Raw genomic sequence first — 27,057 nt, 5'->3', positions numbered from 1 at the left:
CTAACCACGATGCGCTGATACCAAAGATGGTGGATACATGAAGATAGTTCTCTCAGGCCGTTTAGCATTGCAAAAAACGATCAGTTCTGGTCTACTTAACTGGGTGTGTCTACCATAGACACCAATGCAATAGCACCTGGGTCTGACTTTCATTGAACCAGAAAAATATCAGAAAGAAACAGCGAGTGGGGTGTCTCGCTTCCTCTTCCGTCTCTGATACAACAAACACATGAAATGCATAACTGTCTAGCTAGCTACTTATCTGTATCTACCTACCATGTAAACTAAGGATTATATTTTGTTTAAGGATTATAGCTATGTGGTTTGTGTTATAGCGTTAAACAGCTATAAAGCAGATATCCTTCTCAAACAGAACGCTACATGTTGGATTAAGCGCGCGGGTAAAAGTTCAAACGTTACAGTTCCGATATGACCATTGTAGCAAACTAAGACCAAATATAGTCTGTGCTAAAACTAAGCTAGCTTGTAGTTTTTTTTTTTTTTTGTAGCTAGGTAGCTAGCTCAACGTTTACATTAGGTTCTCAATATCCTCCGGGAGATATCCAGACGCTTCAGACAATGCTGGCTACAGGCGCAGTAAGTTTTCAGTCTTGAATTAACTAGCTACAGTAACTAGCTAGCTACATTGTATGCCGTGTTAGCTATCAATATGCAAATTCATTGTATTGTGTTATGGTTATTTTCCGTCGCCACCAACCAGATCGATGCACAACTCGGGAGTCCAACCTGGCAGTACACATACTCCCGATGTTGTGTCGCAAAGCAATATAATCGGAGGTCTATCTAGTTTACACAACCCAAACACGTGATTGCAGTTAGCTAGTGCTTTGTAAAAATGAACTAGTTAGTCAGAGGGCAGCACACCGACCTTGATTTATCTGACGAATGATCCTAGAAAAGGTGAGAATTCGTTGGAATTGTATTACATGGTCAGATGTCATGTCTCAGGTTGGTTCACCCACTGTCCTTTTCCTCACAGGCTGCAACCACAGCCCTGGTGCAGGTGGATCGGGAGAAGATCTACCAGTGGATCAACGAGCTGTCTAGCCCAGAGACCAGGGAGAATGCCCTCCTGGAGCTCAGCAAGAAGAGGGAGTCTGTCCCTGACCTGGCGCCCATGCTCTGGCACTCCTGTGGCACCATTGCTGCCCTCCTGCAGGTACTAAATATATAATCTTCACTTACTGTAATACCTATTTCACATTACTGAGCCGAGCCAATCTGTAATGCACTTTCATAAGAGGAAAAATAGGTGGCCTTCCCTTATGTCTGTCTGTGTGTCTTAGTCATTGTGGTATGAGTTGTTGGCTCAGTTGGTAGAGCATGGCGCCAGGGTTGTGGGTTCGATTCCCACAGTGGAGCAGTACGAAAAAAGTATGAAAATGTATGCACTCACTACTGTAAGTCTCTCTGGATAAGAGCATCTGCTAAATGACAAAAATGTAAATGTAAAATGTTGTTGCATGAAGGTACCTACAGTGCCTCCTTAAAGACATGCTCCGGACCTTTGGCGACTACTAAGTATTTTTTAAACCTCCAGCATTGGGCTGGATGTGGCGACGTGTAGTTCATACATGCATAATCTATGAGCAGAATTACTGTCTTACCTCAATTAGCCAAGAAATCACTAGTTTGAAACCAACAGTTTTTTTGGAAGCTGTACTGCGCCATTTTCCCTAAATGTTCCCCTATGTGGGCCACCCCCCTAGCAATTCAGGTTCTAGCCAATGAGCTTCGGTCTCTCGCTATTTGAGTGACAGCTAGCAAGATGCACACACAGCAGAGCGAGATAGAGCATTGACGTGGTGCACATACTGTATCTGGACATGTGACGTAGTAGCAATTTTCAGGGACTACTTTTGGCTCGTGAGCACAACTTTCACATCTACTGACTAAAAAGTATACAAAAGTACTGGAGAATCACTTTAAAAGAGGAAAATACTTCACATTCAAATTTATTTGCATTCTGTTTCTTTCAGGAAATTGTGAACATCTACCCCTCCATAAACCCACCAACTCTGACAGCCCACCAATCCAACAGAGTATGCAACGCCCTCGCGCTCTTACAGTGTGTTGCCTCCCACCCAGAGACTCGGTAATGCACCATCTTTCTTTTCAACATGTAAATTATTGCGTTATATGTGTCACGATCTTACACATTCAAAATGTAACCACGTCCTCCTTCTCCAGGTCTGCATTTTTGGCGGCACACATTCCTCTTTTCCTCTACCCCTTCCTGCATACTGTGAGCAAGACACGCCCGTTTGAGTACCTGCGCCTCACCAGCTTAGGAGTCATAGGTAACATCCTTTTCTACCTGCATTTGTCTGCCTGATTCCAATGCACCCGATTGTTCATGGCGCAATCCTCTGGCTCATTAAAAACACCTGAATGCCTCCAACTGTAGTTTGCTCTTTGTGTGCCTGCAGGTGCTCTGGTCAAAACAGACGAACAGGAGGTGATCAACTTCCTGCTCACCACAGAGATCATCCCTCTATGCCTGCGCATCATGGAGTCAGGCAGCGAACTCTCCAAAACGGTAGCTACTCTATCAAGCTTCCGCCATATTGCTTACACCCATTATGTTACGTGCATAGAAACAGAAGGAAATGGATAACCTTTATTAATGACTTTATCTGCTTTCTCCCTTTCTCCTCACTGTCAGGTTGCTACTTTCATACTCCAAAAAATTCTGCTGGACGACACCGGGCTGGCGTACATATGCCAGACCTATGAACGCTTCTCTCACGTGGCAATGATTCTTGTAAGTATAATTTGTTTTCAGAAGAAGGTTTAGCTCAGCTGTATATACGGGTGGGTTGTTCAGCAATAAAATTAGGCACGTGCACAGATGGGGCTCTTCCTGTGCAGAGCACATGCCCATTTGCCCTTCCAGTCAACAAAGTGCCCTTTTCTGTGGTGGTATAATTTCCCACAAAATGTTAGTTTTTTAAATATTTTTTTTGTTGTTCTTCTGAACCCACTGCCTGCAAATCGTCATTAAATTCTCATCTATGCTTCAGAACCAAAAAGTTCAGCGTCTTGATTGTTGACCAATGACCAATCATCACCATTGGCACACATTTACATTTACGTCATTTAGCAGACGCTCTTATCCAGAGCGACTTACAAATTGGTGCATTCACCTTATAGCCAGTGGGACAACCACTTTACAATATGTTTTTTTTTGGGGGGGTAGAAGGATTACTTTATCCTATCCCAGGTATTCCTTAAAGAGGTGGGGTTTCAAGTGTCTCCGGAAGGTGGTGAGTGACTCCGCTGTCCTGGCGTCGTGAGGGAGCTTGTTCCACCATTGGGGTGCCAGAGCAGCGAACAGTTTTGACTGGGCTGAGCGGGAACTGTGCTTCCGCAGAGGTAGGGGGGCCAGCAGGCCAGAGGTGGATGAACGCAATGCCCTCGTTTGGGTGTAGGGACTGATCAGAGCCTGAAGGTACGGAGGTGCCGTTCCCCTCACAGCTCCGTAGGCAAGCACCATGGTCTTGTAGCAGATGCGAGCTTCAACTGGAAGCCAGTGGAGTGTGCGGAGGAGCGGGGTGACGTGAGAGAACTTGGGAAGGTTGAACACCAGACGGGCTGCGGCATTCTGGATGAGTTGTAGGGGTTTAATGGCACAGGCAGGGAGCCCAGCCAACAGTGAGTTGCAGTAATCCAGACGGGAGATGACAAGTGCCTGGATTAGGACCTGTGCCGCTTCCTGTGTAAGGCAAGGTCACAAAGGCACGCGCGCATTTCCAGATTAGTGACCAGAAAGAACTTGTTTCATTTCCTCAAGTTTTGCCTGGCAAAAACAGAGTAGGCCTACATTTATCATCCATATAAAATACAGTTTAGCAATCTACTACTGACTCATCTTTGCCAGAACAATAGGCTACCTGGCGATTTGATTGATACTTTTCTTATTTCAGATAGGCTTAGTTTGGGTGGCTACTGGCTATATGTCTAAAGATATGCAGCTGTAACATCGCACTGCCTTCAATATTATGGGATGAAGATCTGTAACATATTCTGGCGAATTAATTACGATATTTGTGAGGAAGAACAGCTACCTGGTTGGCAAAGAGCACTCTGCAGGCAGAACATGCTTTTCATCAGGTCTCGCAAGTGACTTTTTCCACATTTTGTTGTTACAACCTGAATTTAAAATTTATTTAAATTAGTTTATTTTGGTCACTGGCCTAGACACAATACCCCATCATGTCAAAATGGAATTATGTTTTCTGAAATCTTTTCAAATTATTTAAAAATGAAAAGCTGAAATGTCTTGAGTCAATAAGTATTCAACTCCTTTGTTATGGCATGCCTAAATAGGTTCAGTAGTAAATATTTGCTTAACAAGTCACATAAATTGCAGACTGAACCAGGAAAACCTGGTTCAGTCTGCTGTCCACCAGACACTGGGAGATGAATTCACCTTTCAGCAGGACAATAACCTAAAACACAAGGCCAAATCTACACTGGAGTTACTTGCCGAGTTATAGTTTCTTATAGTTTGAGTGGCCGAGTTATAGTTTCTTATAGTTTGAGTGGCCGAGTTATAGTTTTGACGTAAATCTGCTTGAAAATCTATGGCAAGACTTGAAAATGGCTGTCTAGCAATGACCAACAACCAATTTGACAGAGCTTGAAGAATTTTGAAAAGAATAATGGGCAGATATTGTACAGTCCTCTTAGAGACTGACCCAGAAAGACTCACAGCTGTAATCGCTGCCAAAGGTGATTCTAACATGTATTGACTCAGGGGTGTGAATACTTATGTAAATGAGATATTTCTGTATTTCATTTGAAATACATTTGCAACAATTGCTAAAAACATGTTTTCACTTTGTCATTATGGGGTATTGTGTGTAAAAAAAACATTGATTTAATGCATTTTGAATTCAGGCTATAACACAACAAAATGTGGAATAAGTCAAGGGGTATGAATACATTCTGAAGGCAATGTATATCCCTAGTTGATACTGGCTGCTAACATGAATGACTTTCAGCACAAATGCAGGTGTAAAATGCAGTTTATTTCTGTAGCCTATCTTAAGTTTTTAAAATGCATCACTGTTTTATGGCTGTAATGATAGGCTACATTTGCGCAGTGATTGTGTGCGCATGTTCGCGCCTGCACACGTGCATGTGCGTACACTGGGGGTTGCAAGTTTTGTGTCACTCCTTTTTGGGGGTCACGGGTCAAAAAGTTTGAAAACCACTGGGATACATAATTGTGGCAACAAATTGAGTTGGGTTGGATATTCTAATGGTAGGCTACAGTATTTCTTACAAGGTTCTAATTTGACTGGAATTGTGTTGGTCATTGTTAATAAGTGCAACATTTATTCCAGTTCAAAACAGTTTAGCAAAATACTTTACTCATCAGATTTTGCTGCTTTCCCTTGTTCTTGTAATAATTGCTCAAGGAGTCTGTGACTGCGGTTGCAGGATTTGTTTTGTTTTGTTGGGGTGCCCGTTTTTAGTTTGAGCACATGCCCCCCAAAAGGTCTGCATGGCCATGAACAAAACTGATGCGTTTGCAACCATGGAGCAAAACAGGCAGGGTTGGCTTAGAACAGGGGTTCCCAATCTTTTTTCCCCAGGGCCCCCTTTTTCACGTCATTTTTTATTTTTTATTATTGTTTATTGATAAAGGCTATATTAAATACACCACCAGATAGATTTTGCTTAAAGGGGACCTTGGAAAATGATGTTTTGAAGCTAATTTCCTGCAATTATATGTGGTTTAACAAGACTCATGACATCTTTTAGGTAGGATATTTAATGGTAATCCCATCAATAATGGATAGGGAAAATAGTCTAGACCTGATTTCCCCTAATATTATTCCGCTACCAAATATGTTTTATTAGGATAATTAATACAGTGGTTCCCAACCTTTTTTGGGTACTGTACCCCTAAAACACTTTGACCGGCCTGAAGTACCCCCTCATGCATGTGTGACCGGCGTGATTCCTAAATGAGATGTACATTTGACAAAAATGTGGTTAACGCACGCAGTCAAGTTTGGCAGACTTGTTTTCGATGTCAGGGAAGTAGGAGTTGAACTCACTGTTGAGTTTGGATAAATGTGAGCTTACTATCTGCACCATAGGAGCTCTGTCAACATCACCTGTACAAAGGTAGGTGTCAAGCTGCTGGAAACAACTTACATCCTCATCTTCACATTTCCTCTCCCAGAGTTTGATCTTCTTCATGAATCCACACACTTTGTCATACATGTTTAGAATGTGTGTGTCTTTACCTTGCAGAGTTTGATTCAGGTTGTTAAGTTTGCTGAACACATCAGCAAGATCAGCAAGGCGGGCTCCCCAGTCTGTGTCCTCGAACACAGCCACAAGGGGGTGTGAGTGCTCAGACAGAAAATTACTCAAAAAGCCTCTTGTAGCGTTTTCTCTCTGGGTAGCCAACGGACGTCAGTGTGAAGCAGTAGCTGCTGGTGCTCAGTCCCACTGTCATCACAGAGCCTTTCAAACAGTCGGTGATTCAGAGGCCTGGACATGATAAAGTTAATCACTTTCACTGCGTCATTCAAAACATAATGTAACTCAGGACTCGTTCTCTTTCTGGCCAATGACTCTCTGTGAATGATACAGTGGGATTCTTTATGTGGGCAATTAATAATTTCACTATTCCAGGCATTGTTGCAGCACGATCCGTGCTCACATGAACACAGGATTTGCAATCCAGATTGTGCTCTGAGAAAAAACTGTCAATAACGTCAAACACATCCTCACCCGTAGTTCTCCCCCGTTAGCTTCTTAAAGAATAGAATGTGCTCATTAATTTCCGAAATGACTCTATCGGAAAAACGCAATCAACTGGGCTTCCCCACTGACATCAGTCGATTCGTCCAACTGCAGAGAAAATGGACCGGAATTATTATATTTTTTTCACCAATTGTTCAACGCCCATGTCATCGATCCTACGGCACACCGTGATATTTGACAATGGAACAGTCTGAAGTGCTGCTGTCTTATCAATCATAGTTTCTGCGAGAACAACAGCAGCAGGCACTCTAGCGCGCGGAGCAATGGATCACGTGCACTTGGCGCGAGCAGAGGCTCAAACATTGAGCCAACCCGCGGGCAGAGGCCAGATAGACAGAGCGATGCGCACACGCCGAAACTAAAGTTTTAAAAAAGTAGGCCTATCAAAATAAAATAACTAGAGATTTCACACCAGTGACCTCAGTAAATGTTTTCCTGCCTATAATAATTGAAATAACTTAAATATATAATATTTTGAGGTAATATCTTTCCCAATATTGTTTTCCTTCACATTTTTGAAAATCTTCCCAAGTACCCCCTGGGGACTGCCCACATCGCTAGGGGTAGGCGTACCCCCGGTTGGGAAACACTGGGATAATTTATGATCCCTCAATTTAATTATACATATTCTCTTTTACAGAAAGTGATTAGATCAATTGATAGCGACAGTCACACATTGTATAAGATTACTTCATAAGCAAAGACCAAGGTATTTGTCTCCTACTTTAGGTCATAGCTCTGCTTCTGAATGTTGTTGAGACACACCAAAGATAATGCCATGTGCATCAGTCGCGTCTGTTTCTTTTCCCCCCTAAAAAAAACCTCCCTAGTCCTTGCTTATGACAAGCATACACATAACATGATGCAGCCACCACTATGCTTGAAAATATGAAGAGTTACAGTTCCTATAAGGAAATCAGTCGATTGAAATAAATAAATGAGGCCCTAATCTATGGATTTCACATGACTGGGAATACAGATATGCATCTGTTGGTCACAGATAACAAAATAAAATAAAAAAAGATAGGGGCATGGATCAGAAAACCAGTCAGTATCTGGTGTGACCACCATTTGCCTCATGCAGCGCAACATATTCTATGTATGTGGACACCTGCTCGTCGAAAATATCATTACAAACTCATGGGCATTAATATGGAGTTGGTCCCCCCTTTGCTGCTATAACAGCCTCCACTCTTCTGGGAAGGCTTTCCACTAGATGTTGGATCATTACTGCGGGGACTTCCTTTCAGCCACGAGCACTGGTTGGGCAATGATGTTGGGCGATTAGGCCTGGCTCGCAGTCAGTGTTCCAATTCATCCCAAACATGTTCGATGGAGTTGAGGTCAGGGCTCTGTGCAAGCCAGTCAAGTTCTTCCACACCGATCTCGACAAACCATTTCTGTATGGACCTCGCTTTGTGCACGGAGGTACCGGCACAGAGTCAATGTGCGGGGGCACAGGTTAGTCGAGGTAATTGAGGTAATATGTACATGTAGGTAGAGGTAAATGGTGCCGACAGAGAAGGCTGCCTTGCTTCTAGCTCTTAGGAAACTTTGCAGGATTATTATTTATATTATTTCTTACGTTATTAGGCCCAACAATTATTTTTGTTATTACATACAGCCGGGAAGAACTATTGGATATCAGAGCGGCGGTAACTCACCAGCACTACCAGCATTACAACCAGGAATACGACTTTCCCGATGTGGATCCTTTGTTTGCACCCCCCAGGGCAATTGAACTGATTCCAGGGGCCGACCCAAAACAACGCCGGAGGAGAGGTACTAGGAGTGGTCTTCTAGTCCGACTTAGGAGGCGTGCACACCACCCACTACTTCTGAGTATATTACTCGCTAATGTCTCTGGATAATAAAGTTGACGAGCTCAGGGCGTGGGTTTCTTTCCAGAGAGACATCAGGGATTGAAACATACTCTGTTTCACGGAAACATGGCTCTCTCAGGATATACTGTCCGAGTCAGTCCAGCCAGTTGGGTTCTCAGTTCATCGCGCAGACAGGAATAAATATCTCTCCGGGAAGCAGAAGAGTGGAGGTGTATGTTTTATGATTAACGACTCATGGTGTAATTGTGATAACATACAGGAACTCAAGTCCTTTTGTTCACCCAACCTAGAATATCTCACAATCAAATGCCGACCGTATTATCTCCCAAGATAATTTTATTTGATTATAGTCAAGGTCGTGTACAGTCATGGTCAAAAGTTTTGAGAATGACCCAAGTATTGGTCTTCACAAAGTTTGCTGCTTCAGTGTTTTTAGATATTTTTGTCAGATGTTACTATGGTATACTGAAGTATAATTACAAGCATTCCATAAGTGTCAAAGGCTTTTATTGACAATTACATGAAGTTTATGCAAAGAGTCAATATTTGCAGTGTTGACCCTTCTTTTTCAAGACCTCTGCAATCCGCCCTGGCATGCTGTCAATTAACTTCTGGGCCACATCCTGACTGATGGCAGCCCATTCTTGCATAATCAATGCTTGGAGTTTGTCAGAATTTGTGGGTTTTTGTTTGTCCACCTGCCTCTTGAGGATTGACCACAAGTTCTCAATGGGATTAAGGTCTGGGGAGTTTCCTGGCCATGGACCCAAAATGTCGATGTTTTGTTCCCCGAGCCACGTAGTTATCACTTTTGCCTTATGGCAAGGTGCTCCATCATGCTGGAAAAGGCATTGTTCGTCACCAAACTGTTCTTGGATGGTTGGGAGAAGTTGCTCTTGGAGGATGTGTTGGTACCATTCTTTATTCATGACTGTGTCCTTAGAAAAATTGTGAGTGAGCCCACTCCCTTGGCTGAGAAGCAACCCCACACATGAATGGTCTCAGGATGCTTTACTGTTGGCATGACACAGGATTGATGGTAGCGCTCAACTTGTCTTCTCCAGACAAGCTTTTATCCGAATGCCCCAAACAATCGGAAAGGGAATTCATCAGAGACAATGACTTTACCCCAGTCCTCAGCAGTCCAATCCCTGTACCTTTTGCAGAATATCAGTCTGTCCCTGATGTTTTTCCTGGAGAGAAGTGGCTTCCTCACTGCCCTTCTTGACACCAGGCCATCCTCCAAATGTCTTCGCCTCACTGTGCGTGCAGATGCACTCACACCTGCCTGCTGCCATTCCTGAGCAAGCTCTGCACTGGTGGTGCCCCGATCCCACAGCTGAATCAACTTTAGGAGACGGTCCTGGTGCTTGTTGGACTTTCTTGGGCGCCCTGAAGCCTTCTTCACAACAATTGAACCTCTCTCCTTGAAGTTCTTGATGATCCGATAAATGGTTGATTTAGGTGCAATCTTACTAGCAGCAATATCCTTGCCTGTGAAGCCCTTTTTGTGCAAAGTAATGATGACGGCACGTGTTTCCTTGCAGGTAACCATGGTTAACAGAGGAAGAACAATGATTTCAAGCACCACCCTCTTTTTTAAGCTTCCAATCTGTTATTCTAACTCAATCAGCATGACAGAGTGATCTCCAGCCTTGTCCTCGTCAACACTCTCACCTGTGTTAACGAGAGAATCACTGACATGATATCAGCTGGTCCTTTTGTGGCATGGCTGAAATGTAGTGGAAATGTTTTTTGGGGATTAAGTTCATTTTCATGGAAAAGAGGGACTTTGCAATTCATCTGATCACTCTTCATAACATTCTGGAGTAGATGCAAATTGCCATCATCAAAACTGAGGCAGCAGACTTTGTGAAAATTAATATTTGTGTCATTCTCATGTTTTGACCACGACTGTATATCCCCCCCTTAAGCCGATAACACGACGTCCCGCAAAGAACTTCACTGGACTTTATGCAAACTGGAAAACACATATCCTGAGGCTTCATTTATTGTAGCTGGGGATTTTAACAAAGCAAATTTAAGGAAAAGGCTACCGAAGTTCTATCAAAACATCAACTGTAGTACTTGCGCTGCTATAACACTGGACCACTGCTACTCCAACTTCCGGGATGCATACAAGGCCCTCCCCCAACCCTCCTTTCGGCAAATCTGACCACGACTCCATTTTGTTCCTCCCTTCCTAGAGGCAGAAACTCAAACGACAAGTACCCGTGCTTAGGACTATTCAACGCTGGTCTGACCAATCGGAATCCACGCTTCAAGATTGTTTTGATCACGTGGACTGGGATATGTTCTGGGTAGCTTCGGAGAATAATATCGACGTATATACTGATACGGTGACTGAGTTTATCAGGAAGTGTATAGGAGATGTTGTACCCACTGTGACTGTTAAAACCTACCCTAACCAGAAACCGTGGATAGATGGCAGCATTCGCGCAAAACTGAAAGAGCAAACCACCACATTTAACCATGGCAAGGTGACTGGGAATATGGCAGAATATAAACAGTGTAGTTTTTCCCTCCGCAAGGCAATCAAACAGGAAAAACTTCAGTATAGGGACAAAGTGGAGTCGCAATTCAACGGCTCAGACACGAGACATATGTGGCAGGGTCTACAGACAATCACGGACTACAAAAGGAAAGCCAGCCATGTCGCGGGCACCGACGTCTTGCTTCCGGACAAGCTAAACACCTTCTTTGCCCGCTTTGAGGATAATACAGTGCCACCGACGCGGCCCGCTACCAAGGACTGTGGGCTCTCCTTCGCCGTGGCCGACGTGAGTAAGGCATTTAAGCGTGTTAACCCTCGCAAGGCTGCCGGCCCAGATGGCATCCCTAGCCGCGTCCTCAGAGCATGCGCAAACCATCTGGCTGGTGTGTTTACGAACATATTCAATCTCTCCCTATCCCAGTCTGCTGTCCCCACATGCTTCAAGATGGCCACCATTGTCCCTGTACCCAAGAAAGCATAGGTAACTGAACTAAATGACTATGAAGTGCTTTGAGAGACTAGTCAAGGATCATATCACCTCTACCTTACCTGCCACCCTAGACCCACTTCAATTTGCTTACCGCTCCAATAGATCCACAGACGATGCAATCACCATCACACTGCACACTGCCCTATCCCATCTGGACAAGAGGAATACCTATGTAAGAATACTGTTTATTGACTATAGCTCAGCATTCAACACCATATTACCCTCCAAACTCATCATTAAGCTTGAGGCCCTGGGTCTCAACCCCGCCCTGTGCAACTGGGTCCTGGACTTCCTGACGGGCCGCCCCCAGGTGGTGAAGGTAGGAAACAACACCTCCACTTCGCTGATCCTCAACACTGGGGCCCCACAAGGGTGCGTGCTCAGCCCCCTCCTGTACTCCCTGTTCACCCATGACTGCGTGGCCAAGCATGCCTCCAACTCAATCATCAAGTTTGCAGACGACACAACAGTAGTAGGCTTGATTAACAACAATGACGAGACAGCCTACAGGGAGGAGGTGAGGGCTCCGGGAGTGTGGCGCCAGGAAAATAACCTCCCTTTCAATGTCAACAAAACAAAGGAGATGATCGTGGACTTCAGGAACCAGCAGAGGGAACACCTCCCTATCCACATCGACGGGACCGTAGTGGAGAAGGTGGAAAGTTCCTCGGCGTACATATCACTGACGAACTGAAATGGTCCAACCACACAGACAGTGTGGTGAAGAAGGCTGAAGGAATGTGGCTTGGCACCTAAAACCCTCACAAACTTTTCCAGATGCACAATTGAGAGCATCTTGTCGGGCTGTATCACCGCCTGGTACGGCAACTGCACCACCCGCAACCGCAGGGCTCTCCAGAGGGTGGTGCGGCCTGCACAACGCATCACCGGGGGCAAACTACCAGCCCTCCATGACACCTACAGCACCTGATGTCACAGGAAGGCCAAAAAGATCATCAAGGACAACAACCAACCGAGCCACTGCCTGTTCATCCAGCTATCATCCAGAAGGCGAGTTCAGTACAGGTGCATCAAAGCTGGGACCGAGAGACTGAAAAACAGCTTCTATCTCAAGGCCATCAGACTGTTAAATAGCCTTCAGTAGCATATTAGAGGCTGCTGCCTATATACATAGATTAGAAATCACTGGCCACTTTAATAATGTTTACATATCTTGCATTACTCATCTCATATGTATATACTGTATTATATACTATTCTACTGTATCTTAGTCTATGCCGCTCTGACATTGCTTGTCCATATATTTATTTATATATTCTTAATTCCATTGCTTTACTTAGATTTGTGTGTATTGGGTATATGTTGTGAAATTGTTAGTTACTTGTTAGATATACTGCACTGTCGGAGCTCGAAACACAAGCATTTCGCTACACCCGCAATAACATCTGTGTGTCTGACCAATAAAATTTGATTTGATGCTGAGACAGGAAAGGGCCTTCCCCAAACTGTTTACACAAAGTTGGACACACAGAATTATCTAGAATGTCATTGTATGTTGTGTCGTTAAGATTTCCCTTCACTGGAACTAAGGGGCCTAGTCCGAACCATGAAAAACAGCCCCAAACCATTATTCTTCCTCCACCAAACTTTACAGTTGGCGCTATGCATTCGGGCAGGTAGCGTTCTTCTGGCATCCACCAAACCCAGATTCGACAGTCGGACTGCCAGATGGTGAAGCATGATTCATCATTCCAGAGAACGCGTTTCCACTGCTCCAGAGTCCAATGGCGCAGAGCTTTACACCACTCCAGCCGACACTTGTGATTTCGCTTGTGTGCGGCTGCTCGGCCATGGAAACCCATTTCATGAAGCTCCCGATGGACAGTTCTTGTGCTGACGTTTCTTCCAGAGGCAGTTTGGTATTCGCTAGTAAGTGTTGCAACCGAGGACAGGCGATTTTTACGCACTTGGACACTCGGCGGTCTCGTTCTGTGAGCTTGTGTGACCTACCACTTCGCAGCTGAGCCGTTGTTGCTCCTAGACGTTTCCACTTCACAATAACAGCACTTACAGTTGACCGGGGCAGCTCTAGCAGGTTAGAAATTTGCCGAACTGACTTGTTGGAAAGGTAGCATCCTATGACGGTGCCACGTTGAAAGTCACTGAGCTCTTCGGTACGGGCCATTCTACTGCCAATGTTTGTCAATGGAGATTGCAGGCTGTGTGCTCGATTTTATACACCTGTCAGCAACGGGTGTGGCTGAAATAGCCGAAGACACTAATTTGAATGGGTGTCCATATACTTTTGGCCATGTAGTGTATCTCCTTCGCATAGATTTGATCAGGCTGGTGATTGTGGAATGTTGTCCCGGTTATTGGATATTGGCGGGAACTGGAAAACACTGTCATACACGTCGATCCAGAGAATCTCAAACATGCTGAATGAGTGACATGTCTGATGTGTATGCAGGCCAACTAGGACATTTTCAGCTTCCAGGAATTGTGTACAGATCCTTGCGACATGGGACCGTGCATTATCATGCTGAAACATGAGGTGATGGCGGCGGATGAATGGCACGACAATGGGCCTCAGGATCTCGTCACGGTATCTCTGTGCATTGAAATCGCCATCGATAAAATACAATTGTGTTCGTTGTCCGTAGCTTATGGGGCACTCTGTTCACAATGTTGACATCAGCAAACCGCTCGCCCACATGACGCCATACACGTGGTCTGTTGTTGTGAGGCCGTTTGGACGTACTGCCAAATTCTCTAAAATGACATTGGATGCGGCTTATGGTAGAGAAAGGAACATTAAATTCTCTGGCAACAGCTCTTGTGGACATTCCTGCAGTCAGCATGCCATTGCACGCTCCCTCAAATTGATACATCTGTGGCATTGTGTTTTTTGACAAAACTGCACATTTTAGAGTGGCCTTTAATTGTCCTCAGCACAAGGTGCACCTGTATAATGATCATGCTGTTTAATCGTTTTTTTTATATGCCACAACTGTCAGGTGGATGGATTATCTTGGCAAATGAGACATGCTCACTAACAGGGATGTAAATAAATTTGTGCAGAAAATTTGTGATATACGCTTTTTGTGCTTATGGAACATTTCTGAGATATTTTATTGAAACATGGGACAAACACTTGCATTCATATTTTTGTTCAGTGTATTTTGCCATAACAAAAGGGTTGAATACTTATTGACTCGAGACATTTCAGCTTTTCAAAAAATATAATTCCACTTTGACATTATGGGGTATTGTGTGAAGCCCAGTGACACAAAATGGCAATTTAATCAATTTTAAATTCAGGCTGTAACACAACAAAATGTGGAACAAGTCAACTGGTGTGAATACTTTCTGAAGGCACTATACTATTGTGTTTGTGTGTGTTTTAAGAGGGGGTATGTGTCACCCCAAACATGTTGATTCTCCTCTTTATTTTCAGGGGAAAATGGTGCTGCAGCTGTCGAAGGAACCATCTGCACGTCTGCTGAAACATGTTGTACGCTGCTACCTTCGCCTCTCTGATAATCCAAGGTAAATAAAGAGTGGTAACAGCACTTTAAAGAGATTCTCAGGTGCTTTTGTATACAAGCAAAAAATTGGTCCCTGAAAAATGCATACTACGTAACATATGTGCAGATGTGTGCACTATGTCATTGCTCTCTCTCGCTCTGCTCTTTGTGCATCTTGCTAGCTGTCACTCAAATGGTGAGGGGCTGAAGCTCATTGGCTGGAACTCGAATTGCTAGTGGCTGGCCCACGTGGGGGAAAATGGTGGGAAGATGGCTTCCCACTACTTTCAGAAAACAGTTGCTTTCAAACTAGGGATTTTGAGGCTAATTGAGGTAATTATTCTCATAGATTATGCATGTATGTACTAGGCTTACAAATTGACACATCCAGCCCAAAGTGGGAGGTTTAAAAATACATACTAGTCGCCAATGTTCCGGAGCATGTCTAATTAACACCAGCAGGTATAGGCTTATGCATTATGATGCAGTTATAATGGACTGTAAGACTTGTTATAAGCATGTATGACGCCATTATAATGTCTTCGTACCTTCTCATAATGATCTTGTCTAAAATGTGCAGAATCTTAATATATGAGATATTAGAAAGAGGAAGCTTCCCTTGTTCTCTTCGTCTCTTCATGTCCACTGAGAGGAGCTGTGCCATGAATGTCATTTAAATCAGGAGGTCACTGTGTCAGTCAGAGATACAGTGCATTCGGAAAGTATTCAGACCCCTTCCATTTTTCCACATTTTGTTACGTTACAGCCTTATTCTAAAATGGATTACATTTTTCAAAAAATCCTCATCAATCTATACACAATACCCCATAATGAAAAAGTGAAAGCAGGTTTTTAGACATTTTTGCAAATGTATTAAAAACAAGTAACAGAAATACCTTATTTACATAAGTATTCAGACCCTTTGCTATGAGACTCCAAATTGAGCTCAGGTGCATCCTGTTTCCATTGATCATCCTTGAGATGTTTCTTCAACTTGATTGGAGTCCACCTGTGCTAAATTCAATTGATTGGACATGATTTGGAAAGGCACACACCTGTCTATATAAGGTCCAACAGTTGACAGTGCATGTCAGAGAAAAAACCAAGCCATGAGGTCAAAGCAATTGTCCGTAGAGCTCCGAGACAGGATTGTGTCGAGGCACAGATCTGGGGAATTGTACCAAGAAATGTCTGCAGCATTGAAGGTCCCGAAGAACACAGTGGCCGTCATTCTTAAATTAAAGAAGTTTGGAACCACTTGGTCAGGGAGGTGACCAAGAACCCGATGGTCACTCTGACGGAGATGGGAGAACATTCCAGAAGGTCAACCATCTCTGCAGCACTCCACTAATTTGGCCTTTATGGTAGAGTGGCCAGACGGAAGCCACTCTTCAGTAAAAGGCACATGACAGCCCGCTTGGAGTTTGCCAAAAGGCACCTAAAGGACTCTCAGACCATGAGAAACAAGATTCTCTGGTCTGATGAAACCAAGATTGAACTCTATGGCCTGAATGCCAAGCATCACGTCTGGAGTAAACCTGGCATGGACTGGGAGACTAGTCAGGATCGAGGGAAAGATTAATGGAGCAAGGTACAGAGAGATCCTTGATGAAAGCGTGCTCCAGGGTGCTCAGGACCTAAGCACACAGCCAAGACAATGCAGGAGTGGCTTCGGGACAAGTCTCTGAATGTCCTTGAGTGGCCAAGCCAAAGCCTGGACTTGAACCCGATCTAACATCTCTGGAGAGACCTGAAAATAGCTGTGCAGTGACGCTCCCCATCCAACCTGACAGAGCTTGAGAGGATCTGCAGAGAAGAATGGGAGAAACTCTCCAAATACAGGTGTGCCAAGCTTGTAGCATCATACCCAAGAAGACTTGAGGCTGTAATCGCTGCCAAAGGTGCTTCAACAAAGTACTGAGTAAAGGGTCTGAATACTTATGTAAATGTCTTATTTAAGTTTTGTATTTTTAATAAATGTGCAAAATGTATACAAACCTGTTTTTGCTTTGTCATTATGGGGTATTTTGTGTAGATTGATGATTAAAACAATTTAATCAATTTTAGAATAAGTCTGTAACGTAACAAAATGTGGAAAAAGTCAAGGGGTGTGAATACTTTCCGAATGCTAGGACTGAAAAAAGTTAAACCAATGTGATGGAACTACACCAACAGGGGCAAATGTCAGATAGGCTGGTGCATTTTTTGCCCAGTGGGCCTGTCTAACTTTTTAGTTTTTTTTTTAGCAAAATGATCATTATCTGGCTAATACTGGGGGCCTCAAGGAAAACATGTATTTACCAGCAAACAAAAACTGCTAGTTGTAAATGACAGATTCTGACTTAAGACATTTTCCTCAAAGAGTCTATTCCTGAAATCAAGCCATTACTGAGCTCTTTCCACATAGCATGTAGTGCCTTTTCCACATGAAAATGATAGACGCTGCTTGTTAGAACATCAGTTTTTTTAATACAACACATTGAAGTAAACAAAAAAGATGGTGGTGACTCATTGCCTGGCTACCTACACTCCTTGCTCCAGCCAAACGTTACGCCACACCCATGGACATTAGTTTCTTCTGGCGCAGTGAGTCTGGATCTGAGTACCTCCCCGACCCTTCACCGAATGTGGAAAAACCTGATGACTTTGTTTTGTACAACGCCCCTCGTGCCCCTCGTCACCACAAACGACTTAAATAATGGCAGTCTCAGACTAAAGTGTGTAGTGACGACAGAGCAGTGGAATGTATGCACGCATGACTGTAAGTCGCTTTGGATAAAAGCGTCTGCTAAATGGCATTATTATTATTAGTTCAAAACGTTGAGTTGATGTCTGAAATCATGCATGCAAGATTAACATAATAATAAGTATAGAGCTTTTAATTACAGCGTTAAATTAAAGCTCTATTGAGGGAAAAAAAAAAAATTATACAATATGACCTGCTGTTTTGAAGATCGATGGTACCTCTCCGGTCAGTAGCAGTGCTGCCAACTCACACATTGGGCGTGAGACACACACATTTGACTCTCTTCACACGCTCACACGTCACACCTTTTATTTCTCACGCATGTAATAAAAAAATAAAAAAATAAAAGTAATGCCTTTATTTTCTAATTAATTCAGTGCGTTAACTTTTCAACTGTGCATTGAAATCGATTTTAAATCGGAGGATATGAGTCTGCAATTCTACATCACAAGCAATGTAACCGCGGCAGCTTCACCCTGGAGATCCTTAATTTTCCTTCCACCACACTATGAACCGCGGCAGATTGAAACTTGTGATTGGTTTAGTAAGGGTCCAAGACCAAGGCGATTGGATGCGTGTTTGTAAAGAAAGGCCCTCACCATTAGAGCCTATTGCATCCATGGCTAGTGCTGAGCAATTAACGTTTTTTCAAAAACAGGCGCCTCAACAGTGAAGAGGTGACTCCGGGATGCTGACCTTCTAGGCAGAGTTGCAAAGAAAAAGCCAAATATCAGACTGCCCATCTTAATCTTTTCATTTTATTGGCCAGTCTGAGATATAGGCTTTTTCTTTGCAACTCTGCCTAGAAGGTCAGCATCCCGGAGTCGCCTCTTCACTGTTGACGTTGAGACTGGTGTTTTGGGGTTACTATTTAATGAAGCTGCCAGTTGATGACCTGTTTCTCAAACTAGACACTCTAATGTATTTGTCCTCTTGCTCAGTTGTGCACCGGGGCCTCCCACTCCTCTTTCTATTCTGGTTAGAGACAGTTTGCGCTGTTCTGTGAAGGGAGTAGTACACAGCGTTGTATGAGATCTTCAGTTTCTTGGCAATTTCTTGCATGGAATATCCTTCATTTCTCAGAAAAGGAATAGACTGACAAGTGTCAGAAGAAAGTTCTTTGTTTCTGGCCATTTTGAGCCTGTAATCGAACCCATAATTGCTGATGCTCCAGGTACTCAACTAGTCTCAAGAAGGCCAGTTTTATTGCTTCTTTAATCAGCACAACAGTTTTCAGCTGTGCTAACATAATTGCAAAAGGGTTTTCTAATGATCAATTAGCCTTTTAAAATGATAAACTTGGATTAGCAAACACAACGTGCCATTGGAACACAGGACTGATGGTTGCTGATAATGGGTCTCTGTACGCCTATGTAGATATTCCATAAACAATCTGCCGTTTCCAGCTACAGTAGCTATTTACAACATTAACAATGTCTACACTGTATTTCTGATGAATTTGATGTTATTTTAATGGACAAAAAAATGCTTTTCTTTAGAAAACAAGGAAATGTCTAAGTGACCACAATCTTTTGAACGGTAGTATATACAGTCCTGGTCAAAAGTTTTGAGAATGACACAAGTATTGGTCTTCACAAAGTTTGCCGCTTCAGTGTTTTTAGATATTTTTGTCAGATTTTACTATGGTATACTGAAGTATAATTACAAGCATTCCACAAGTGTCAAAGGCTTTTATTGTCAATTACATTAAGTTTATGCAAAGAGTCAATATTTGCAGTGTTGACCCTTCTTTTTCAAGACAGCTGCAATCCGCCCTGGCATGCTGTCAATTAACTACTGGGCCACATCCTGACTGATGGCAGCCCATTCTTGCATAATCAATGCTTGGAGTTTGTTCGAATTTGTGTGGTTTTGTTTGTCCACCCGCCTCTTGAGGATTGACCACAAGTTCTCAATGGGATTAAGGTCTGGGGAGTTTCCTGGCCATGGACCGAAAATGTCGATGTTTTGTTCCCCGAGCCACATAGTTATCACTTTTGCCCTATGACAAGGTGCTCCATCATGCTGGAAAAGGCATTGTTCGTCACCAAACTGTTCTTGGATGGTTGGGAGAAGTTGCTCTTGGAGGATGTGTTGGTACCATTCTTTATTCATGGCTGTGTTCTTAGGCAAAATTGTGAGTGAGCCCACTCCCTTGGCTGAGAAGCAACCACACACATGAATGGTCTCAGGATGCTTTACTGTTGGCATGACACAGGACTGATGGTAGCGCTCACCTTGTTTTTTCCGTATGCCCCAAACAATCGGAAAGGGGATTCATCAGAGACAATGACTTTACCCCAGTCCTCAGCAGTCCAATCCCTGTACCTTTTGCAGAATATCAGTCTGTCCCTGATGTTTTTCCTGGAGAGAAGTGGCTTCTTCGCTAACCTTCTTGACACCAGGCCATCCTCCAAAAGTCTTTGCCTCACTTTGCGTGAAGATGCACTCACACCTGCCTGCTGCCATTCCTGAGCAAGCTCTGCACTGGTGGTGCCCCGATCCCACAGCTGAATCAGCTTTAGGAGACGGTCCTGGCGCTTGCTGGACTTTCTTGGGCGCCCTGAAGCCTTCTTCACAACAATTGAACCTCTCTCCTTGAAGTTCTTGATGATCCGATAAATGGTTGATTTAGGTGCAATCTTACTAGCAGCAATATCCTTGCCTGTGAAGCCCTTTTTGTGCAAAGTAATGATGACGGCACGTGTTTCCTTGCAGGTAACCATGGTTAACAGAGAAAGAACAATGATTTCAAGCACCACCCTCCTTTTAAAGCTTCCAGTCTGTTATTCTAACTCAATCAGCATGACAGAGTGATCTCCAGCCTTGTCCTCGTCAACACTCTCACCTGTGTTAACGAGAGAATCACTGACATGATATCAGCTGGTCCTTTTGTGGCAGGGCTGAAATGCAGTGGAAATGTTTTTTGGGGATTAAGTTCATTTTCATGGCAAAGAGGGACTTTGCAATTCATTGCAATTAATCTGATCACTCGTCATAACATTCTGGAATATATGCAAATTGCATCATCAAAAACCGATGCAGCAGACTTTGTGAAAATTAATATTTGTGTCATTCTCAAAACTTTTGACCACGACTGTGTGTGTGTGTGTATATATATATATATATATATATATATATATATAGTGAGGGAAAAAAGTATTTGATCCCCTGCTGATTTCGTACGTTTGCCCACTGACAAAGACATGATCAGTCTATAATTTTAATGGTAGGTTTATTTGAACAGTGAGAGACAGAATAACAACAAAAAAATCCAGAAAAACGATGTGTAAAAAATGTTATGAATTGATTTGCATTTTAATGAGGGAAATAAGTATTTGACCCCTCTGCAAAACATGACTTAGTACTTGGTGGCAAAACTCTTGTTGGCAATCACAGAGGTCAGACGTTTCTTGTAGTTTGCCACCAGGTTTGCACACATCTCAGGAGGGATTTTGTCCCACTCCTCTTTGCAGATCTTCTCCAAGTCATTAAGATTTTGAGGCTGACGTTTGGCAACTCGAACCTTCAGCTCCCTCCACAGATTTTCTATGGGATTAAGGTCTGGAGACTTGCTAGGCCACTCCAGGAGCTTAATGTGCTTCTTCTTGAGCCACTCCTTTGTTGCCTTGGCCGTGTGTTTTGGGTCAATGTCATGCTGGAATACCCATCCACAACCCATTTTCAACGCCCTGGCTGAGGGAAGGAGGTTCTCACCCAAGATTTGACGGTCCATCGTCCCTTTGATGCAGTGAAGTTGTCCTGTCCCCTTAGCAGAAAAACACCCCCAAAGCATAATGTTTCCACCTCCATGTTTGACGGTGGGGATGGTGTTCTTGGGGTCATAGGCAGCATTCCTCCTCCTCCAAACACGGAGAGTTGAGTTGGTGCCAAAGAGCTTGATTTTGGTCTCATCTGACCACAACATTTTCACCCAGTTCTCCTCTGAATCATTCAGATGTTCATTAGTGTTACGAACCCCGTGGCTCTAAACGTCTAGGGTGGATGGACATGAGACCCGTAACATAATTCATGCAAATTAGGAGTGTGACATGGAACAGTGAGAACAAAAACTACACGACAACCATAAACTACCGTCAAACATAAATGGTTTATTGCTGAACACACGGTAAAGGTTTGGGAAAAAGGGCTGAGCAGGACCCAAGAAATGAAACAATAGTGTAAAAAACCCCTAAACTGATCTTGCCTGCCTCAAGAACCGCTAATCTACTGCTAATCATACAAAAGTACAGGGGGTGGTCCGCTCAGGTCTAACTAGTGTCTTTAGACAGATTTCTTCCTACGGGTAATGTACGCCCAAGGGCAACTTGCTTAAACTCCCCTTTTCCCAGAAACACACAAAGTTACCAAACAAAGTAATCAGCAAATTAGTGAGTACACAATACACAGGACACCACCGTATCCATACTCACATACAAAAAGTAGTCGAACAAAGTTACTAAACAGCGGAACCAGCAACTTAGTGAGTAAACAATACACAGGACAACACAGTGTCCATACTCACATACGGAAATAGTCTCTCTCTAACAACAAACATAACTGACTGGTTTTTAAACAATGGGATGTGTGATTGAAAAACCAGCAACAGGTGGTGCCATGCAGAGGAATGTTCACTGATTGGTCCACCTTAGCAATCAGCAGACATCTCAACGACCACCAATCAGGAACATACAGGACACCTGTGATTAGGGCAGAAGGAGAGGAAAACACAGGACACAGGATACCTGTATCCGTAACAATTAGCAAACTTCAGACGGCCCTGTATATGAGCTTTCTTGAGCAGGGGGACCTTGCGGGCGCTGCAGGATAATAGTCCTTCACGGCGTAGTGTGTTACCAATTGTTTTCTTGGTGACTATGGTCCCAGCTGCCTTGAGATCATTGACAAGATCCTCCCGTGTAGTTCTGGGCTGATTCCTCACCGTTCTCATGATCATTGCAACTCCACGAGGTGAGATCTTGCATGGAGCCCCAGGCCGAGGGAGATTGACAGTTCTTTTGTGTTTCTTCCATTTGCGAATAATCGCACCAACTGTTGTCACCTTCTCATCAAGCTGCTTGGCGATGGTCTTGTAGCCCATTCCAGCCTTGTTTAGGTCTACAATCTTGTCCCTGACATCCTTGGAGAGCTCTTTGGTCTTGGCCATGGTGGAGAGTTTGGAATCTGATTGATTGATTGCTTCTGTGGACAGGTGTCTTTTATACAGGTAACAAACTGAGATTAGGAGCACTCCCTTTTAGAGTGTGCTCCTAATCTCAGCTCTTTACCTGTATAAAAGACACCTGGGAGCCAGAAATCTTCCTGATTGAGAGGGGGTCAAATACTTATTTCCCTCATTAAAATGTAAATCAATTGATAACATTTTTGAAATGTGTTTTTCTGGATGTTTTTGTTGTTATTCTGTGTCTCACTGTTCAAATAAACATACCATTAAAATTATAGACTGATCATTTCTTTGTTAGTGGGCAAACGTACAAAATCAGCAGGGGATCAAATACTTTTTTCCCTCACTGTGTGTATATATATATATATATAACTCAGCAAAAAAAGAAACGTCCCTTTTTCAGGACCCTGTCTTTCAAAGATAATTCGTAAAAATCCAAATAACTTCACAGATCTTCATTGTAAAGGGTTTAAACACTGTTTCCCATGCTTGTTCAATGAACCATAAACAATTAATGAACATGCACCTGTGGAACAGCTTACAGACGGTAGGCAATTAAAGTCACAGTTATGAAAACTTAGGACACTAAAGAGGCCTTTCTACTGACTCTGAAAAACACCAAAAGAAAGATGCCTAGGGTCCCTGTTCATCTGCGTGAACGTGCCTTAGGCATGCTGCAAGGAGGAATGAGGACTGCAGATGTGGCCGGGGCAATAAATTGCAATGTCTGTACTGTGAGAAGCCTCAGACAGCGCTACAGGGAGACAGGACGGACAGCTGATCGTCCTCGCAGTGGCAGACCACATGTAACAACACCTGCACAGGATCGGTACATCCGAACATCACACCTGCAGGACAGGTACAGGATGGCAACAACAACTGCCCGAGTTACACCAGGAACGCACAATCCATCCATCAGTGCTCAGACTGTCCGCAATAGGTTGAGAGAGGCTGGACTGAGGGCTTGTAGGTCTGTTGTAAGGCAGGCCCTCACCAGACATCACTGGCAACAACGTCGCCTATCGGCACAAACCCACCGTCGGTGGACCAGACAGGACTGGCAAAAAGTGCTCTTCACTGACGAGTCGCGGTTTTGTCTCACCAGGGTTGATGGTCGGATTCGCGTTTATCGTCGAAGGAATGAGCGTTATACCAAGGCCTGTACTCGGGAGCGGGATCGATTTGGAGGTGGAAGGTCCGTCGTGGTCTGGGGCGGTGTGTCACAGCATCATCGGACTGAGCTTGTTGTCATTGCAGACAATCTCAACGCTGTGCATTACAGGGAAGACATTCTCCTCCCTCATGTGGTACCCTTCCTGCAGGCTCATCCTGACATGAACCTCCAGCATGACAATGCCATCAGCCATACTGCTCGTACTGTGCGTGATTTCCTGCAAAACAGGAATGTCAGTGTTCTGCCATGGCCAGCGAAGAGCCCGGATCTCAATCCCATTGAGCACGTCTGGGACCTGTTGGATCGCAGAGTGAGGGCTAGGGCCATTCCCCCCAGAAATGTCAGGGAACTTGCAGGTGCCTTGGTGGAAGAGTGGGGTAACATCTCACAGCAAGAACTGGCAAATCTGGTGCAGTCCATGAGGAGGAGATGCACTGCAGTACTTAATGCAGCTGGTGGCCACACCAGATACTGACTGTTACTTTTGATTTTGACCCTCCCTTTGTTCAGGGACACATTATTAAATTTCTGTTAGTCACATGTCTGTGGAACTTGTTCTCAGTTGTTGAATCTTGTTATGTTCATACAAATATTTACACATGTTAAGTTTGCTGAAAATAAACGCAGTTGACAGTGAGAGGACGTTTCTTTTTTTGCTGAGTTTATATATATATTTAGGTCTGACTCCATTTGAGGGGAAGAAATGGGCCGGTGTGTTAGAAATGCCAGGGCCGATACAGTATCGCTTACACTTACCCAGTTGTCTCAGATCCGCAACGAGGAGTGAACAAGAGCAGGAGGGATGGGGGGGAAAAATGCACTGAAGCCCAGGGTCACCTTTAGTAGCCTAACGTTTTCGAGCGTTGCAGACAGGAATGCCATGAAGATTCCTTCTTCAGAGGCATGTTTGTCCTTTGTTCTAGCATATTCCTATCTAAATATTGGCCAACGTTGTTTCCTGCTGAACGCACCCCTGATGTGTTTGGTGTTCTGTTCACTCATTATATCTAACCTCTTACCCCCAGAGCGCGAGAAGCGCTGCGCCAGTGCCTGCCCGACCAGTTGAAGGATGCCACTTTCGCCCAGGTGCTAAAGGACGACACCACCACAAAGCGCTGGCTGGCCCAGCTGGTCAAGAACCTGCAGGAGGGCCCGGTGACGGACGGCCGAGGCATCCCCCTGACCACACAGTGACATCATCAACCCCTTGGACACTACCTGAGGGATGGTACCATGCTGGCAGAGCCGCAGAAGAAAAACATGACTAGTGCTTGAAGTTAAACGAAAAAGGTGCCGCTAGTCATTTTAGGTGCCGGTACTAATTTTAATTGTAAAGTACCAGTGTTAATATTTAAGAGTAAATATTCTGTAAGAGGTGCCGGTACTCAAAAGAGTAGAATATTAGAGGCTCCGGTACTCTAGTGGTGTGCACCGGTCCAATTTAAGCACTGTCCAAGACCAGGAGAGGATGATGCTGTGAAGAACCTTAAACTCTGTGGCTCACTTGTTGTTGCCGCTCACATGGCATTCTCCCTGAGACGTTCTCACAATGCTTCCTAAATGCTTATGGAGGTGTTTGTGTTACATTTCAACAGGGACGCATAATATGGGGTTTACCGTTGATGTCATCAAAAATGAAATCAACATTGATGTCACAAATTGGGCTGGTTTTAACCTGGTGTTCCCACTGTTTTTGTACTGTTCTGAACTGAAACCACTACAGGCTTTTTCGAAGTGTTTTTAAACATATTTTTTTATGTTTTCTTTTAGCCCTTGGTTCCACGAATTTGGCCCGCGGGTGACGTTATTTGGCACCCCAAGTTTTGAGCAAAAAAAAAAAAAATGTGTATTTTAATTAAACATTTTTATTGTTGGACATAAGACTGTAAAAACACCAGGAAATCAGCTCTAAGTGAATTGGGAAATCTGTTCCAAAGTATTCCCACGCATAATAGAGAGATACTGTACACTACCGGTCAAAAATGTTAGAACACCTACTCATTCAAGGGTTTTTCTTAATTTTTACTATTTTCTACATTGTAGAATAATAGTGAAGACATCAAAACTATGAAATAACACATATGGAATCATGTAGTAACAAAAAAGTGTTAAACAGAGATTCTTCAAATAGCCACCCTTTGCCTTGATGACAGCTTTGCACACTCTTGGCATTCTCTCAACCAGCTTCATGAGGTAGTCACCTGGAATGCATTTCAATTAACAGGTGTGCCTTGTTAAAAGTTAATTTGTGGAATTTCTTTCCTTCTTAATGCGTTTGAGCTTATCAGTTGTGTTGTGACAAGGTAGGGGTGGTATACAGAAGATAGCCCTATTTGGTAAAAGGCAAAGTCCATATTATGGCAAGAACAGCTTAAATAAGCAAAGAGAAACGACAGTCCATCAATACTTTAATACAATGAAGGTCAGTCAATGCAGACAATTTCAAGAACTTTGAAAGTTTCAAGTGCAGTCGCAAAAAATATAAAGCGCTATGAGGAAACTGGCTCTCATGAGGACCACCACTGGAATGGAAGACCCAGAGTTACCTCTGCTGCAGAGGATAAGTTCATTAGAGTTACCAGCCTCAGAAATTGCAGCCCAAATAAATGCTTCACAGAGGTCAAGTAACAGACACATCTCAACATCACCTGTTCAGAGGGGACTGTGTGAATCAGGCCTTCATGGTCGAGTTGCTGCAAAGAAACCACTACTAAAGGACAACAATAAGAAGAAGAGACTTGCTTGGGCCAAGAAACACGAGCAATAGACATTAGACCGGTGGAAATGTGTCCTTTGGTCTGGAGT

At 43.7% G+C, this 27,057-nt stretch overlaps 2 protein-coding genes across 2 annotated transcripts in view; both read left to right on the top strand.

The window, feature by feature from the left end:
- The first annotated feature begins 64 nt into the window (after positions 1-64).
- On the top strand, positions 65-26,145 carry LOC121551420 (CCR4-NOT transcription complex subunit 9). The gene is made up of 8 exons (XM_041864066.2): positions 65-597; positions 1,001-1,180; positions 2,001-2,116; positions 2,212-2,321; positions 2,451-2,560; positions 2,687-2,785; positions 15,078-15,169; positions 25,278-26,145. Exons 1-8 carry the CDS (start codon positions 580-582, stop codon positions 25,444-25,446), a joined length of 894 nt encoding a protein of 297 aa, XP_041720000.2. The 5' UTR covers positions 65-579; the 3' UTR covers positions 25,447-26,145.
- plcd4b (phospholipase C, delta 4b) overlaps positions 15,094-27,057 on the top strand; it is a 44,499-nt gene continuing 32,535 nt past the window's right edge. The window contains exon 1 of the mRNA XM_041864048.2: positions 15,094-15,169. Coding sequence (XP_041719982.2) covers positions 15,130-15,169 — 40 coding nt within the window. The 5' untranslated portion in view covers positions 15,094-15,129. The remainder of the gene's footprint in view (positions 15,170-27,057) is intronic.

The sequence above is a fragment of the Coregonus clupeaformis genome, chromosome 4 (assembly GCF_020615455.1).
Source record: "Coregonus clupeaformis isolate EN_2021a chromosome 4, ASM2061545v1, whole genome shotgun sequence".
NCBI lineage: Eukaryota > Metazoa > Chordata > Actinopteri > Salmoniformes > Salmonidae > Coregonus > Coregonus clupeaformis.
Note: the sequence above shows the minus strand (reverse complement) of the source record. Positions and strands in the feature narration are given on the sequence as shown.